The sequence below is a fragment of the Sander vitreus genome, chromosome 22 (genome assembly GCF_031162955.1).
Source record: "Sander vitreus isolate 19-12246 chromosome 22, sanVit1, whole genome shotgun sequence".
Classification (NCBI taxonomy): Eukaryota; Metazoa; Chordata; class Actinopteri; order Perciformes; family Percidae; genus Sander; species Sander vitreus.
In genome coordinates this window covers 19,850,193-19,869,016 of record NC_135876.1, presented here as the reverse complement: position 1 = coordinate 19,869,016, position 18,824 = coordinate 19,850,193, and the positions used below count along the sequence as shown (strand labels likewise).

At 39.8% G+C, this 18,824-nt stretch overlaps 1 protein-coding gene across 2 annotated transcripts in view; it reads right to left on the bottom strand.

The window, feature by feature from the left end:
• Window positions 1-8,022: 8,022 nt before the first annotated feature.
• The window catches only part of LOC144537377 (RNA-binding Raly-like protein), a 108,126-nt gene continuing 97,324 nt past the window's right edge, over window positions 8,023-18,824 (bottom strand). For both annotated transcript variants that reach the window (XM_078281054.1, XM_078281056.1), the window contains 3 exons: window positions 17,515-17,684; window positions 16,327-16,365; window positions 8,023-11,922 (listed from right to left, as the gene is read on the bottom strand). In XM_078281054.1, coding sequence (XP_078137180.1) covers window positions 16,333-16,365; window positions 17,515-17,684 — 203 coding nt within the window. In that variant the 3' untranslated portion in view covers window positions 8,023-11,922; window positions 16,327-16,332. The remainder of the gene's footprint in view (window positions 11,923-16,326; window positions 16,366-17,514; window positions 17,685-18,824) is intronic.

Genomic DNA, 18,824 nt, shown 5'->3' with positions numbered 1-18,824 from the left:
ATCTAATGTTTCTTTTGGAGACTTTTGCCTTTTCTTCCAGAATAGAGCAATAGCCCATCCAAATGTCTGTGCACGTCCCTGAATGCATGGTTTGATATATCTAAAAGAAATGGCATCACAAATGTTTTATTAGGAAGGAAATCAGCACATTTTCTCAAGCCTTAAGGATACCCAAAATGCATTTTAGTGAATGACACTGAATGTGATAATGTTTGTTTAAAAGAAAACTCCACAGGGCACCCTCTAAGCACATGTGCTTTACAAAACTACAGCATCAAAAATGATCATTAGCACCAAAAAATAATTATACACAAAACCCAAAGATAACAAGCTTTATCAAATGTATTAAAAGGTATCCTGTGGAGTTTTGGAATTCTAGTGTACAAGTAAACTCCACAGGGTACCTTTAACTACGAGTCCATTCCTCCGTATTAAAGCACCCATATTATGCTCATTTTCAGGTTCATAATTGTATTTTAAGGTTGTACCAGAATAGGTTTACATGGTTTAATTTTCAAAAAACACCATATTTTTGTTGTACTGCACAGCTCTCTCTCACTGCTGCAGATCCTCTTTTCAGCTGGTCTCTGTTTTAGCTACAGAGTGAGACCTCTTTTCTTCTTCCGCTGTACTATCTTTGATTGCACTCGCACATGCAGTAGCTCAGATGTAGATCATGTCAGCTAGCTAGCTCCATAGACACTAAAAGAAAGGCTGTTTCTCCAACTTTGGTCAGTTACAAGGCAGGATTAGCTGGGAGACTTCTAAATGAGGGCGCACATGTAAGTAGTTCTTTTGTATATTATGGTGAACTTGTGTGTGTTGTAGCAGTGCTTTGCTATTGAGAACGAGGTAGCATGCTAGCGTTAGCATAACGCTACGAGCTAACGGTTGCGGTTAGCCAGCTCGTTTCGGCTTGTGACGTCACAAGCCGTGCCAATTTTGAACAGCTCACCCGGAGACTGAAGGCAGGACACATTCAGAAACTGTATCTCACTCAAAACAGCATGGATGGATTTTTTTCAAAGTTGGTATGCGTGTGGAAGCACCAGAGACACAAAAGAACACCCCAAATCCCAGAAAAAGTGTTTTTTTCATAATATGGGCACTTTAAAGCCTAAAATAGTAAAATAAAAGTTTCCTACTTTTACTCTTCCAATTGCTGCTTTAGGATCAATGACCGTTCAGCTTTTTGTCTTTTCTTTTTGATTTTCAATTTTGTGACATTTCATTTTCTGCCGAAACTGCAAATCCAAACCACACACACAGTCTGGCTGTCTATTTCTGACTTAGATTTAATAGGATTAACCTTTATGATCATCCTGCTCTCCGCTCCAACTCCTCATACATTCTATACATCACCGTGACGTGTTTTCAGTCCCAAATTACCCCATGATGGATATCATCTAAAAAAAACCTGATGACTTTCGCAGCTCGCGGACGGAAGGAGTGATTGTTCTTCCCGCTCCTGAACCAATTTCAATATTGTTAAATAGGCTTACAATTGCACTAACAATATAACAATTTGGGAAGATGTAGTGAAGCATTCAAATACACTGCATGTACATACTGCATGTAAATGTCTGTCCATGTAAGGTTAGGACTTTGAGATCCCCCCAAAAAAATATTAATCTGACACTGATAAATCAGCTGTATATGTCACACTATCCAACAAGGCTGATATTCTGGCCTCTAACCAAACTCAGTGATCCATCCTTCACTGCAGTCATAAATTCTACTGATTTCATTAAAGCCTCCGCAGAGAGGAAATTCGGGATTCTTCATCCTAATTTTGCAACTTGACACTCAGATTATTGGCAACGCGTGGATTCATTTAAATATTTTTCAAATCAGATGTGGAAAATATGCTCATCATGCACCCCTGAGCTAATATAATATAAATGTTAATTAAGATTTGTGCAGCGAACTGGGAAAAAGAATATTTGCAATAAAGAAAATGCTCTCCAGCTTTAGCAATGGAATACATTATTAGGGTCTTTGGTAACACTTTACTTGAAGGTATCAACATAATCGTGACATGACACTGTCATGAACATGTCATAAAGTTATAAACAAGTCAAACGTTTATGACTTCTGTCATTAAGTGTCATTCGGTTTTTGTCATGACAAGTTGACATTGTTTGGGTTGTCTTGATTATGACAACTTGACATTAATCAAAGTGACATTACCAGAAGTTGTCTTGGTCAAAAATGAGTCGGCTGATATAAACACATGCGAGTTAACGATTGTGAGTCAGACTGAGTATTAAATTTGTTTAAATTAAAAATATATATATACACACACATTTCCAGAGATGACCAACTGGCGAGCAGCAATTTGAATCTAGTTTTTATTTCCACAGCTGTGAAAGTGAAAATTCTTTATTGCAGAAGCTTAATAGCTCCAGTGGAATTAAAATCGTATAGTCATTTTCATCTTGAGGCTCAATATCAGGGCTGAATATCTTCACTTCAGAAGCTTCAGTCATTTCACTATATATGAATAAACTCCAGTGCATTAAGCAGGAGGGTGAAACTTGTTCTCACATAGGTTAAACGGGAACAGCTGTGTGCAATCATGCCAGTCACTGGTGCTGTGGACTCGATACAGCGGGCTAATTGTGTGTGGCATTGTAGTTGGCTCTCATTAACCTTACTGCATTACCTTTTACTGTGGATAAATGGTGGGGCTTTAAATCGACCATCTGTTGCCGCCCAGATACCTTTACAGAATCGCTAACAGAGTGGAAGTGACATACTGAAACCTTTCAAGGACATTAATGTTGTAGTCTCTAATAACACACAGAAACCCTGCCGATTTGGTTGAGCCATTTTTAAAGTCACTATAAACGCCATTTATGAAAGGATTTGCTTTTAATCTCAGGAGCTTTTTTTTGTTGCTTTTGGCATCCTGTCTTTTAATTCTTGCTGTTGTTGCAGCAGCTGTTGATTTTATGATTTTGTGTTTTTAGATCCTCTGTTTAAAAACCTTCAGCATAAATCAAGTTTCTTTTTTTATACCGACAAAATTAAACAAGAGGTAGCTCAGAAAGTGGTGAAGAAATGATTTTCCGGAGTGCACGCGATCAAAACACATACAAATACCTATCCAACTGTGAAAAGGCTGTGCGTCACTCCTTGAACTCGCACAACAGAGATTGACTTTGCTATTTAACAGCCAAACTACAGAAAAATGGTTCAGCCCAGCTGTAACATTCACAGTCCATGCTGCTCTGTTGACCTTGGCACAGCCAGGAGCAGACTCTTCAGTGTCTAAAAACAAAGGGGAATCAGGGTGATAATCAGCCTTTAAAGTGCCCATATTATGAAAAAAAAAAAAATCACATTTTCTTGGATTTGGGGTTATTTTGTGTCTCTGGTGCTTCCACACGCACACAAACTTTGAAAAAAAACCCCATCCATGCTGTTTTGAGGATTTCTGAATGTGTCCTGCCTTCAGTCTCTGGGCGAGCTGTTGGCTAATGCAACCGTTAGCATGCTACCTCGTTCTCAATGGCAAAGCACTGCTACAACACACACAAGTTCACCATAATCTACAAAAGAACTACTTACGTGTGCGCCCTTATTTAAAATAAGTCTCCCGGCTAATCCTGCCTTGTAACTGACCGAAGTTGGAGAAACAGCCTTTCTTTTACTGTCTATGGAAACAGCTAGCTAACATGATCCTTACCTAGCTACTGCGCATGTGCGACTACAAACAAAGATAGTACAGAAAAAGTGATGTCTCACTCTGTAGCTGAAACAGAGACCTGAACACAAAGTGAAAAGAGGAGCTGCAGCAGTGAGAGACAGCTGTACAGTACAATAAAAATATTATGTTTTTTGAAAATTAAACCATGTAAACCTATTCTGGTACAACCTGAAAATACAATTATGAACCTGAAAATGAGCATAATATGGGTGCTTTAAATCACGTTGTGGGTTCCCACGTGAAGCATAAGCAGTGGCGGCGAACCAGGCAGCCGCCGGGGTGGCATTTTTTTATGACTCATGGGGGGCGGCACGAGCACTTAAAAAAAAAAAAAATCCTCGAAGCGGTTTTCTACTGTATTATCATTTCACCGTGTGGGGAAATTGGCAAATTTGTGCCCCTGCTTGCTGAGAAGGTGCCGTGCACACTGCACAAATAAGCCGTGTGAGAAGGGGAAAGGAGAGGGGGACCAGGGGACAGTTCACCTCTGGGTCGAACGGGTTGCTGGGCATAGGCGCCGATATACCGTTGGTGCTCCGCTAATACTGAGCACCCATGAAGCTGATCGTGGTTATGTGTCAGTTAAACTTTTCATCTCCAATCCTGTCCTGAGTTGAAAGATAGCCTACTTTATGGCTTTATTATTGAGTTGATAGGTGTGTGTGTTCGTGTCGGCCGGTTTGTGTTAAAGGGCGTGCGCCCGTGAGCATTCAATAGGGGAGCAGATTTCATATGATAACATCATTGATGAGTTTGCATCAAGGAAGGCCAGAAAGGTCAGGTTTTAGTTTGTTTTCTGTTATTAGTGCTATAGTGTAACAATTAGATTCTCTTTAGTGTGTTTTCACATTTGTGTGATGAAGGGTTTGTGCTATTTAGAATAGGCCTATTTAGTCTCTATTTTATTTGTATATTATTCTTAATATTTAGGGCCCGAGCGCCCCGACAGCGACGAAGGCCCTATTGGAACTGAAGGAATTATTTTCTGCAAATGAATTGGCTTTTTGAGGGGCTTAACATATTCAAAAACTCACCAAAATTGGCGGGCGCATCAAGTCTGGGGAAGATTTACTTATTTTAAGGGTTTCGGGAATAGGCACACAAAAATGGCTCGCTAGCACCCCCTACAAAGTTAAAACAATTTAGCCCCTGCAATACATTTAACGTAGACTCACAAAAATTGGTACACATATGTAGCATATCAAGTCGTACAAAAAACGTCATTGGTGCCATACCCTAAACCCAACAGGAAGTCCGCCATTTTGATTTCAAAGTTCGAAATTAGTGCGATTTTGGCCATTTCCACGTCGTACTTTAACGAACTCCTCCTAGAGATTTCATCCAATCAACTTCAAATTTGGTCTGTGCCATCTTAAGACATTAAAGATGAAAAGTTGTTAAAAGAAACACTTTTCGTCATAGGGCATGGCCGCGGCGGGGCGGCCATTTTGAGTGTTTCGCAACCGAAACAGGAAGAGGGTAAAAAGCAAATCACTCCGCCCAAGTAGCAGAAGTAGCAGAGCTTCGCCTTTTTGAGAATATAGTTCCCAGTTTGTTTACGGTTAGAAGATGGCAGTGTCTCATGTAACGTTGTTTTTTTGTACACACTGTGACTTTACAAATCACAACATGTAAATAGGAACATGTTGCCGTTATTTTGTCACTTATTCGGAGCAGTAGGCTAGTTGGAACAAGTTACCTGCAGGTTCTGTGCTAGGCTAAGCTACCGGTGGAACCGTCAGACAGCGTTACAACACGCATGGACACGAGAAGGGTATGTATCGACTTGTCTTGAGTTACGGTGAATAAGCTAAAGTCCCAATAAGTCGGCGTGTTCCTTTAAACTCACAACCTTTGAGTCTGAAGGCAAGTGCTGATCTCAGCGAGCTATTGGCCAGGTGATAACACTTTTAGCTTCGACGGCTAAGGCGGTCAGAAATGTATTAATTATAAGAAAAATTCGGAGAATATGTGTACTTTGTCTAGAAAGGTCTGTGATTTATTTTAATTACGTCAATCTGGATCAATGGAATTGTAATCCAAATACAGGATTTAAAAATACTGTAAAAAATTAATAAATCACTAGTAAATTCTTGGAATTTGTTCTTCGTCTAGACAACATATAGATGACTGGGTTGACACAATAACATGACTTTCCTAAACTGGAACCGGAATGATTGTCAATCTGAATCAGGTGTGTTAATGCAGACACATTTAAAATATGCAGGGCAGTTGTCCACAGTCACTGATCTCAGGGAGCTATTATCTGGGTGATGACACAAGTGGCCTCACTGGAGATGAAGTTCACAATGTGGGAGAAGATGTTTTGCAGTTTTTGCAAAAGGTAGAGTGACAGACTTTAAAATTGCTACTGGGTAAAAGCAGAGATCAGTTTCTTCTCTATTGGGGCTAAGTTGCGTAGCATGTACAGTTGATTAGTTATGAGTTTAGAATTTTAGATGGCTGTTGTAGTGCCACCATCAGGACAATTAGCACACAAATCATACTGATTAAGTTTGGCATATAGGACTAGACTTGTGTGCAAAGTTTGGTGAGTTTTCATGTATGGGAACATGTATTTCTTAGGAAGCAGAATAACAATACCGGCAAAAACAATAGGGTCCACTATGGTCCACGCATCTACGCTGCTCGGCCCCTAAAATTTGTCAGATATTATTTATTTATGTTAAGCATTACTAATCTGCTTCATCAGGAATGCAAGTGTGTGTGATTTGATCATACTCGATCGACAGTGACAAAATAACCTTCCCACTGTCATCAGATTCTAAATCCTGATTGGTGCAAAGAAGTATGTGCTATCCTCCGCTTCAAATCAATGAGAGAAGGTGTAGAGTGACCTGCCACAGGTGGACGTGCTGCTGTGGTCAGATCGTATTAGGAAAACGAGCCACAGTTGAAGGCTTAGTGATATCAGCTGGCAGCCAGCGAGACTGGTGCTATTAATAAAATACAAGATGACAAGCTGCCGTTATGGTGTCCACTTTTCTGCTGACTGACGTTAATTTGACATGTATTCAAACACTGTGCTGTATAACTTGTTAAAGTGTCATTTTGATGGCAACTGTGGCACACATGCTACATAATCAACTATATAAATCATGATTAAATGAGCAGCCTGCACTGAAGATGCATGGTAATGAATGGAGAACAGATTTTTTTTCTAAGTGGCATGCCTTAAAGATGCAACAAACAAACATTTACATATGTCTGTAAACCTTCTGTAAGTAATTATCATGTCTGTTTATGTACAGCACTTTACAATAAAGCCCAAAGGTTTCTTTGTCCTTCAGTTTATTTATTTGTAAAATAAAGTGTTGATCATTGAAACAGTTGACCAGTTAAACATGACACAAACATTTTATTGACTGATAAGAACACAAATAGTTATGTACAATGATGATGAGTTTTCTAGCCTTACAACAGTTGGAATATACTGTTTTTTTTTATACATGAACTGAAAATACAAAGTTACAGTAAACATGCCTTTTGATAAAAATATCTTTACAAAAAAATGTACATTTCTATACAACAGTTGTCAGTTACACTATCTCTAAAAGCCCCACGATTCTGGTTAACACCTGTAACGACTCCAACAAACTGTCAGTATATTATTTCAGCATTATTTTAAACTTAATAAAATGTCTCTTTCAGTCTTTTGATATTTGAAATAAACAAAAAAAGACTATTTACAGTGCAAACTAAAAGTGAGTGTTGAGCCAGACATTTAAAGTGACCCATATAAATTACAACAGTTAAAAGCAATGAATTTTTTTAGTACTTAAGCAAAATAGTTGACACATCACCATACTGCTCATTAAATAACAGGCTATCAGCAAAAAAGATAAACATGTAGCAGAGCCATTTCCCTTACACATGTTTTTGGATACAAAAATAGTGCTAAAGATTACACGTTATCATCATTCAACTGACACTTATTTTGAATGAGCTGCAGGACAGACATTTTTCTAATGTATTTTTTTCAGGCAGCACTGCCAAGTTTGACTGTTGTTCATGAAATTGTGCAAGGTGACACACTTTCCTTAACATTTAATTTTAATTCTCTGTTTAAAGGGTCAGTTCAATCAAATCACAAAACAATATTTTCTTACTTACCCTGGAGGTTTGGTTTTATTTTCTCAGGTTTTGTGCTAATAAGGTACAATAGGGGTGAAAAGAGTTTGGTTTATGGTGTTGAAAACATTGCAACATTCAATATATATATATATATATATATATATATATATATATGTGTATATATATATGTATATATATATATAAAAACACCATTATTCTGGATTATTAATCCACAGTTTTTATGGTAACTATTTCCCACCCAAGATTAATTAAAGCTGGGGTAGACAGTTTTTTTTGGCATCATTGAGCAAAAAATTCCATAATATATAATTGGTCTGAGAGAAAACTAGACTTCTGTACATCCTCGACTCCATTTTCAGGCTTTAGAAAATCTAGCTTGTGACAGCAGACTTTAACCAATCACAGGTCATTACAGAGAGAGTGCATTCCTATTGGCTGTTCTACAAATGCGGATGCGCGTGCACTAGGGCTGAACGATTAATTGCATTTGCGATAATATCGCCATATGTTAAGGCGCGATTTCCTAATCACAAAGGCTGCGATTTGGTCACGTGACTCGCAAGAGCAAATCAGTCTGCACCCGCAGAGAAAGCATCAACTTACCATGCTAACGCTACGCCGTACCTTGAGCAGATTCTGTCATTCAAACAACGCTGAGTTGTAGTTTAAAACTTTTACAGCCATTTTAATAAAATAAAGGGTTTTATTCAGGCTAGAGTCCATACGTGCAGTTAATGGATACAGGCATGCAGAACTGAAGGCTCGGTTAGCAACGATTAGCTCTGATTAGTGGTTAGCTCCAGTTAGCTAGCGCCGTTATAAAGATATGGAGTGGAGGAGACTGCCACGGGGAGGGGTAACAACCAGACTGATAAATGACGTTCGGGGAGCTTTCACAGCAGCGTGGCTGCGTTGTTTAAATGGTTTTATTAGTACAGTTAATCCCACGACAAGAACACCAGCAGCAGCATGCTACTACTAACGTTACGATAGCCTCTCTGTCTCTGAGTGTGAGTGCAATGTTGACACTGTCATGCACGCGGCACGCAACTTCATGAGGGGAGGGAGGGGCTGGAGGCAGCTCCTCTGTGTGCGCTGTAAAAAAAATACACCGTTGTATATACTATATTTTTACTTAACTGTCTAGTAAAGTTCAAAGACAGTGTTTAAAAAGTGCAATCCACATGTTTACTTATGTTTATTACAGTAAATGATAATTAAATGTAAATACTACTGTGTGTGGTAAAGCCACATATTTGTTTTTATCTTTCTGCAATCTGCACTTTACTTTGTGTGATTTGTTTCTGACTTTCATATGAATGTTTACACCAGGCTTGGTCAGCGCTCAATATACTACTGTGACTGAAGTAGTTAAATAAAAGATGTCATTCATATAAATTCAAGGCCTTCATCACATCCAAGCCTGGCCTCCAGGAAAGAACATTTTGTTTAATCTATCTAATCTTGTATTGTTCATACTATACAATGATTAGAAGACAAAGAGCTTAGAAAAATAATCGCATATTGAATCGCAATCGCAATATTTTTGAAAAAAAATCGCAATTACATTATTTTAAAAAATCGTTCAGCCCTAGCGTGCACATACCTTCAGATGGTAAAAGCCAGATTCAACGGTGGAAAATCCTGCGGAAAAAAATGTGCTATTCCAGCATTAGCAATAACTGCCTACACTGCAAAGCAACCCAAAAAAGGAACAGACGGGGAAACAGACGGGACTTCTCAAAATGAGAGTCTGACATTAAAACGCAATAAAACACAAGTCAATGTCAACGAAGCGTTTCAGAGATGAAGAGAAGATGTTGATAAATGGCTTAGCCTTCTGCTAACCGTAGCCAAAGGCTCACGGCTGCAGCTAATTCAAATTAATGTTTATGTAGCTAGCTAGAGCCTCGAATCACATCATGTCATCTCAAAGGGCTTTAAAAAGAAAACAGGACGTTATTCTCATAGCTATATAATGGCATTGGGATCACAATCCCGGGTTACTGCATGAAGGGAGGGGCTGGTGGTTTTTTGTGCCTTTTTCCAGAAAACTGCCTACCCCAGCTTTAAAATGTCTACAGAGGCATGTGTGGATTTCCCAGAGTAATTGTGACATTGAATTGAATTCTTCAGATGATTTTTTTTTTTTAATGCTTCCAGTACTGGGGTGACTGCAATTCTTAAGAGTCCATATCTCAAAACCTATGCAAATAAAACCACAACTAACTGCTTGACTAGTCAACAATTTTTATTTTTTTTATTTGGGTAAAACAACTCATTAAACTAATAACAGCACTGAATCACATGATTCAATTTTTACATAAATTCAGGACTTCTACTGATATTCAGTATGAAGTTATTCCAATGACAAGAGGTCTGTCTGCTTTCATACTTTAAAACCCCCTCAGGAGGAGTTAAGGTGTGGTCGTGCTCATGCTGAGTGTGAATTGAAGCGAAAGAGAGTTCAACACAGTAGTGAAGTTATACAAGCAGCAGAAACGGGAGATGTTGCTTGACTGCAGTGAGTGCAAGGACAACGCTACAGGTTAATGAGCCTAATAAAGTGTTTGATAAGACGCTGTGTAATTTGCAGCTTTGATGAATGTTGTTGTTAGCCCACTAGCCTCGCTAGCTCCTGCAGTTTATGCAGACAACCGCGATCTACAGCTAATACATACCAGGTGTGCCAGCTGATATACACGTCATCCCTATTGTTGCAACGGACCAATCAGCAGACACACCTGTTGAATATTAGCTGCAGTTCCCAACACCTCTCTCTTTCTGAGGATTGGCTTTAAAGGAAGATTAAAAGCTTGAGACAACAAACATGCCTGTGTCATTGTTTGGAGTGAATTTATTCCGTTACATATTCGGGGAAAAATGGGCAAACATGAAGTGAATAATTAACAGTAGACCATGCTGACATCCAGTCATTGGTTGATTCACTTTGCAATGTATTTATAATCAGGTTAATTAAAAATCAAATTCTGGCTAGTTCAGCTTCATCTGACCACAGTTTGCACTTCACTTTATTATTGACTTCTATGGGTAATTTATTAAACGAGTAATGGGATACAGTTTTGAATTGTCTCCCCACTTGTTTAGGTTGTGTTAAGGCAGCATTAGTCATTGTGTAATGTCATATTATTCAATATTTATTTAGAAATGTAAGCAATCTGAATCACATCCTTAGATAAAATCAAGGCATCTCAATATATATTTAAAAAACCTTGCCTCGCTCTCTTGCCTACATAAGACAGAATAAATAGGCAGATAGCAGAGGAGAAAGAGAAAGGGCGTTGGCTCCTGAACAGCAGCATTGCATGTTGGGATACACAGGCTGAGCAGGGAGTAGCGACGTTGGAGCACTGCTCCCTGGCAGGAGGCCTGTGCCAATGTTGGCTCTCTACCACAGGAAGCCCTTTCTGCTTCTGAAACTTGGCAGGTGTTGGAATATATGATGGAACGCCCCCACAGGGCATTTGTGTGATAAATGGATAAAGCTGGATAAAGTTGTGGCTCACAGCTACTGGCTTATGCATGAGTCAAATCCGAACCAGACGGCACGGATGTTTCATTTTGTGAATATCATACTGTGATCTCAGATTGTTCTGACTGTTTTTTATTCATTTCACTTTTGAGCATAACAGAAATTCATTGAAAAACATTGTAAATTGTACATTGCAAACACATGTAAAAAAAGCAGCATCTTTTGATCAACAATGTCATGTTCTCTTCTTTCAATGTAATTCAATTTATTGATCTGAATAAAAGCCTTCATTTCATTCCCTTCTTTTTTTCTTTTTTTCAGGAACAGGATTAGCGAATGATGTGGTTAGCCTCTTGCAATGAATAAATAAGTTGCACAGAATATCCATGAGGTGAAATCAGGCCAATGAATTAAAATCGGTCTTGAATACATTTTCTTTAGAGAGCACATCACATTTGGTTTGTGCTTCACAGTTGGGCATCTAAATGTGATGCAGCATCACTTGAACACAACTTACAGTCCAGAATGAAAGTCTTATTCTGTCTCTTGAAGGTGATGATGAATTCTAATACCACCGACCAGGGGTGTCTGCTGCCTCATCCTGAAGTGATAAAGGAGAAAACTGATGAAAAGACATTATAGGACTATGTCTCCTTTTCAAACATGTTGGCTATTTATAATGCTGTAAATCTGATGAGGATTAGGCTGAGTTTTAAAGCTTGTCCATTTTGAATGGCCTCAGAAATATCTTGGGAAGTGCAGAAATATTTGCTGGTAGCCAAAGCTGCCTCTCTAATCCTTCTGGACATGACTTATTGAGGTTCTTCTCACTGTGATTTTCTATTCTTGGGGTCCTGCAAGCACAACAAGGCAGACATATGGAACTGAAGAGTAACGTGGTTTCTTAAGAGGTGGATAGAACTGGGACCACCATACGCCTGCACAGGCAGATGGGGGGAAAAAGGAGTGGGGTTAGCTGTAAATTTTGCCTTTAAAGTTCCTATATGTAACTTTAAAATTTTTCTGAAACTGTGTAATTTTTCCGATTTTTCCCGCGAAGTCACAAAATGATGTATGGCAGGTAAACGGCGCTACAGAGCACACATTCTGAAGGGTCACAGATTTTTGTGTAACACCAGAAAAGCCTGTGTTATTGTGTCCAGCCAGGTAAAAGGTAGCAGGATATTTCTTTCTATAGGGCTAATTGTATTTTTATTTTATTTTAGAAGTTATGTGCTGTAGTTATGGCTCGTACTGGGGCAGGGCCATCACAGAAAAGAAAGAAATTAAACGAAGAACAGCTAAAAGGGAAAGTGAAAGACAACGGGCGAAACTGAGTCAATCGCGATAGGGCTTTTAACAGATGGAGACAATTACGGGATTGTAAATGATTCAACAACGTCCCCGAATTGGCCCTCATGTATGTCATATGTCTATTTCATTCATAAAATTACTTACAATGGTTGTACGCCAAGTGGTTGTACGCCAGTAGCCTAGATTAAATTACGTCCCCCTTCCATTATGCACGGACGTTTTATTTCTTTTAGTCCGTGTTTGTGTTGGCCTACTATTTTCTTTTCCCTTGTGCCCCTATACTTGGGTTTCATGAGATGCGCAATATAAGTTATTACTATGTTGGTTGCTACAACAATCTCTTAATGCTTTGGCTCCTGATAAAGTGACAGTGATGACGTTACCTGGTTTAGCTTACGATACATCCAAAGTAGGCTAAGTTACCTTATGCAACACTTGAAATGCAACGATGCATCTGTAACGTATTCTCTTATTGTATTGTATGAATTATTTTCTGTCTGAGCAAAAATATTCGTTGCGACTATATGACTTCTCAGTAACATTAACTCAGTAATCTACAGTGGGTAATAAAGCACCGTAAAGATTGTGAAAGTGCTTTCTGACCACGGTGGGAAATCTGTAGCAGGAAAAGTTCACCCTCTCCTTGATTTCACGTTGTTTATGGAGAAGGAGAACCAGGAAATGAGTCAGGGGAAACGCAACGCTACCAAGCCATGGCCGAGTGACGCTGCTGCGTGTAGTTACATTTTTCGAGAGGTGCACGTCAGGCTACAACGTAGGGTCCAGCGTAGACGCAGAGGAGTCTGCGGGGGTATGCCGTCGATTCGACGCACAACCATAAAAAGGCCTTAAGGGTACCCGTTTCCTACCTAATTGCCTGCTGGCTCTAGCTTCATATTTAATGAACAGACTTGACTGTGGTATTGATCTTCTCATCTAACTGTCGGCAGAAAAGCAAATAAGTGTATTTCCAGAAATGTCAAACTATCTGTTCAAGCTAAACCTGAACAGAGAATAATATATTAGTGAACGCGAATGAATAAGCAGGGAGCTGCAAAAATGCCAATTGAGCAAGAATGTCAGTAAAATAACCATCTATGTTCAAGCTGCACATGAGTTTAGGAATGAATGTGAAGTTGAGAGTCTATTGTCACTGAAAATGAGTCTATTACCACATTTCTGTGAACTATTTCAGTCTGGTTTAAACAGGTGAGCAGTGCCCTTTTGGCCAAATTCAATAGGCTAGAACAAGATCTGTAACCATGGCAACTGTACAGTTTAAAGATGGTGACAGCTTAAAAACCATAAACGTTACAAATGCATGAATAAGACTAAACTCACTGGTGAAAACTAGACTAGACTAGAACTAGACTTCTATTTTTGCTGACTAAAGGTAGATTACAACTAAGAATATTTAAAATAAACACATTTGTCAAAACACTCACATTAAATCAGAATCAGAAAAGAAGACAGCTTAACTCTGTTACATCAACAGTGTGCGACCCATAAACACAGCTAAGCACCCGCGTTACGGCGAGCCAGCCAGCAGCGAGCCGACTGATGATGTGGCTGCATCATTACCCACACCCTGAGAGGCGAGAGGCAGGGAATTCTTTACCTTAGGCCTTGCCATTTATACCCCCTTCCACACAATTCAATTAGATCAGTGTTGTTTATGAGCAGTTCTGGCCCATTGTAATGCCATTATTGCTCCCTCTGTTGAATTTGGCATTAGCTGCCCTTCAGTGGAACTGGTCTCCTAAATGTCATCGAGCTTATGACTTAGGAGATGATTAACGAATGTTTAGAGATGCTCAAGACACAGTTCAGTGGTTACAGCTTTTAATGAGGACCGTTGTAAGGCCTTTAATAAAGACCAGGGTCTCATTTATAAAACTGTGCGTATGATTCTTACTAAAAGTGTACGTACGGCCAAAAGTCAAAAATGACCTTTATGATAAGATTTAACAGAACTATATATTATATCCAAACAAGCCTTAGTGATGAAAGTTGAAGATTATAATATTTATATAAAACACTTAGCTGTTTGCCATTTCCCTCAGGAAACAGACAGTTGCCCCCAGAGTGGCGAGGACCTGTATTTGGACCGGGATGGCACGTTCCGGTAGCCTGGTCCTACCAGACTCTCGTACATTTCATTTGTACAGAGAGTGTTAACTTCCTTGAAGGCGGGTACTCTGTTGAAGTTGAAAACTATTGGATCTGCCCAGAGCCACTCTGGATCTGCCATAACCAATCGCTAACGTTTGGTCGTGACGTATGTCATGCGCATGTGCAACAATAGGGGAGACCGACAACAACTATTGGCTTATATTTAGCATTAGCATCGCTAGCGTTAGCCTTAGCCAAATCCTTTACCACTAACGGAACGAGCTGGAAAATCAAACTTTTCCCGAACCCCGTGGGGAGGAGGGCCACAACATCATGGCCACCAACGCAACTCAGCAAAGATTGTTCTTGCTCGGGCTTTAACTTCTGAATATTCGACAGCGTTGCTGCCACAACTGACCGAATGGCTTCGCTCGCATCTTTCTAGTGCACGTCCTCAACGTCATCGTTCTCAGACACTCCCTCTGTTCACTGATTGGACCTACAAATATTTGACCGGAGAAAACCCAAGAATATACCGCAAACCCAGACAGAGTACTGAAGGGAAATGAAAATTGAGAGGAAGTAAGTAGGAGGGCGGAGCCAGGCTAAAGTTCCGGCGCGTTGCCCTCTCTACTGGACCCAATTCAGTACATAGATCCAAGAGCGCAGCTTTAGGGGATTTAAATCGGCATATTAGCCAGTCATCGTCATGGTCCCTGAAGTCTCTTTCTCTCCTGATTCTTCCATTGCCGTAGTCCTCCTGCAGTGCCAGCAGTGCCATCATGCAGCATTACGCACTGGGTCACTGCAGTATTTATTTGTTTACACAACACCTTCAAACACACTTTTCTTCATGCAGATTTGGTCACGAACAGTATTGAAGTTTGGACCGATGACAAGGAAATGAAGTGTAACGATTGTGCAAGAGCTTAACGTCTGTATTTTCAGACTTTGACATTTGATGATAGATAGACAGACATATATTTACACTGTGTTCTGCAGTTATCTAATGCTAGGGTGTCTATTTGATGCTATCCTGTATTCCATGCAGTCGGGCCATCTCCTCCTACGCTCCGTAGCGGACAATGTGTCGGTGAGACAGCGCCGGTTTGAATATTAAGAACACATTTTTATTTAAGATTTGAGTTGGAGGGGTTTATGGAACAATTATCACTGCTGGATTTAATCTTCATGATAACGTGGATGATATGGAGTGAAAAAATGTGCGTGAGGCATCAATACTTAATATTAAGAGTAATCGTTTTTCCCACATTTACTTTCTGCAGTCTGACTTCAGTTCACCACCTCATCATCGCATCTGCGCCGTCAATTTCCATTGTCTCCAAAATGTGCGTACGCATGGGTCAGAGTTTGCGTGGAGGACCGCACATTCTCCCGTCAAGTTTGTTTTTTATAAATAACTTATAAATAACTATAAATAACAACCTTTGCGTTGGAAGTGGCCTACGCACATTTTCAGCCCTGTTTTGTGCGCACGCCACGTTTATAAATGAAACCCTAGGACCTTTAGCAGTCTTGTACAACAATCGCACAGATGCTGTAATGAATTAAACCTTACCTGATCTCAGTTGTCAACATCCGATACATGGTTCTCTATCTGAAAAGGAGAGAGAGGAAGTTAAAATCACGTATACGATGTAGCGTTTTAAACTGAGCACACAGGTTGTATTTCATCTTTTCTAAAGGTCATTGCTGATAACATGAGCAGCCATGCCAACCTGCGAGAACAGTCTTTGTGGTACATTATCACCATCTGTGATCAATGTGACCTTCAGGAAACAAATAAATCTCCTCCACCGTGTCTCTGAAAAATAATGTCTTCCATTAGCATGGGCACGAAGCTTTCATCAAGGATAGCCTGGCCATGCTCACCGGCCTAATGGCTAATAAATAAAGCATAATAGAAAAAGCATGGTCAAAAGCATGGCCACCCTGCACAACTGAACCCAGATGAACGCAAGAATAATAATTTAATCTCGATGCTTCAATTTTAAAAACTGTGTGGGCTGAAATATAACGGAGTGGCCATATGGTTTACTTTCTGGGGGGGAAAAAAAAAGGGAAATAATGTTTAAACTCTCTGTATATGAACGCTTCATTGACAGTTTTATTATTCAAACACAAAATGGAAGAAAACTACATTCTTTTCAAAGAAAAACAGACAGCCTTCATCAGACAGGTTCATTTAGTTCAACTCAAACATCTTTCAGCCCATTTGTTCCATTGGAAACATAATTTTTGTAGATGTCTCAAAGTTAATTGCAGCCTTGGATGAAATATTTGATGACAATTCATTTCCGACGATGTGTGTTGCAGCTGTCTAACGCCGTTCTCTTCAGGAAACAACAACAAACGTCGAGCCAGCAAGCTACATGCTAAAATGGGAAGTTTTGAAGAACATTTGGATCATACCAGTCCATGCAGATTTGATCTTAAAAATGCTGCTCTTTGTCTCTTGAGCCATCTGCTTTAATTATAGCCTGTAAGTGTGTGTCTGTGAGTGAGAGCCTGGGCTGTGTGAGGGCCTGTGAAGAGCCTTGCCGGCACGGTGGTCGACAGGGAGGAACTGTCAGTCCACGCACTCTCACCATTCACTCATGTGAAGCCCCACTCTCTTAGATCTGTGGCCATGAATAATTCTGGAAAATTAACTTTCGGAAAGCAAAGACTGTCTGCCCACTTGAGATCTCCCAAAGTGCCCTGCTCTCTCCCTCCCCTGTCAGGCCCGTCAAGACGTTTCTCTTACCAGATGGTGGCTGCCCTCCTCGTCGTAGTCGTCCTCGCCGCCATCGGTCATCTCTCCTGCCTCCACATCCAGCATCCCCTCGCCAACCTCCTCCACCGAGTTTTCGGCCGTCTCGGACACAGACTCCTCATGCAGGGAATCACAGTTGTCCTCGTACTTTCTCTGAGCTTCTGAGTGAGAAACAGGGGCACAGAGAGTTGTTTTTTTCTTTAGTTCACACAGCAGTAGAAAAGCTACTTGGCTGCCTTTTTCTGTTTTCAAATTCTGTACCCCCACTAGCGATCCTTAGAGGCTGTGCTGCTACATACCCTCAGCTGAAAAGAAGTGGGTTGACCTCAACAGACATTCTTATTTTAACCAATGCAGCTGTCTACACCAGCTGCTGAATTCTTAAATTTCACACAAGCTATACGAGCACAACTGCAATCAAAAGCAGCCGTTTTTAGGTTTCCACTTAGCCCATCCATGATTGATTAAAGTGTAGACATGGATGAAGGACTGCAGTTGCTTCTGCTCCTTTTGCTGTATAGACAAGGTGTTAGCGCTCAATGCTAAGAAATGCCGAAATTCTTGGAATTCTACTAAATGTTACAATTTTGGGGGATAAAAGTGCACTTAGAAAGAAACTATTACTAGGTGTTCTGACAGAAAGCGAAGCACATTTTCATGTTGTGTCATTCATATTAATTTGACAGTTTGTATTTATTTGCTCCAAACATAAGCAACTAACACACCAACTGTGTCTGTGGAAAGGTTTCTGTGTTTGTTCAGAACTCTCTCTTTTTATTCATCTGTACGTTTATGATGCAGATTCATAGAGCTCGGGAATACGTGTGAACATTTGGCTCAAGTTGGAACCTTTTTTTTTTTTTATTTGCGCCAATTTCCATGGGCAAATTCTCCTCTTTCCATTGACTTTGTATTCAATCGCCTAAAAATTTCCATTAGTTTGTCTGAACACAGTACATAAATTAATAGCCATAATATATAAATAATACATATAAATATATATGCCGTAAATAATTAAAAAGACATTTTTATGGTAAATGACCATGGCAACTGGCCCTTTTAGCAATGTATGGCCTTTTAAACATTTTTGCGTGCCTCTAGCTGCTCGATACAAACAACCCTTTCCTTCTAACCAGAAAACCTTAGATTTGTCATTGTTTGTTCTAGTCACTGGTTAGTTTTTATTCTCACTTGGAACAAATCACAGACAAAAGAGAAAACGCATTGCAAACATGCTTGGTGTTTTTCTAATCCAAATTACATTGCATTAAGTCTAAAGGACCGTCACAGTGAGCTGTATT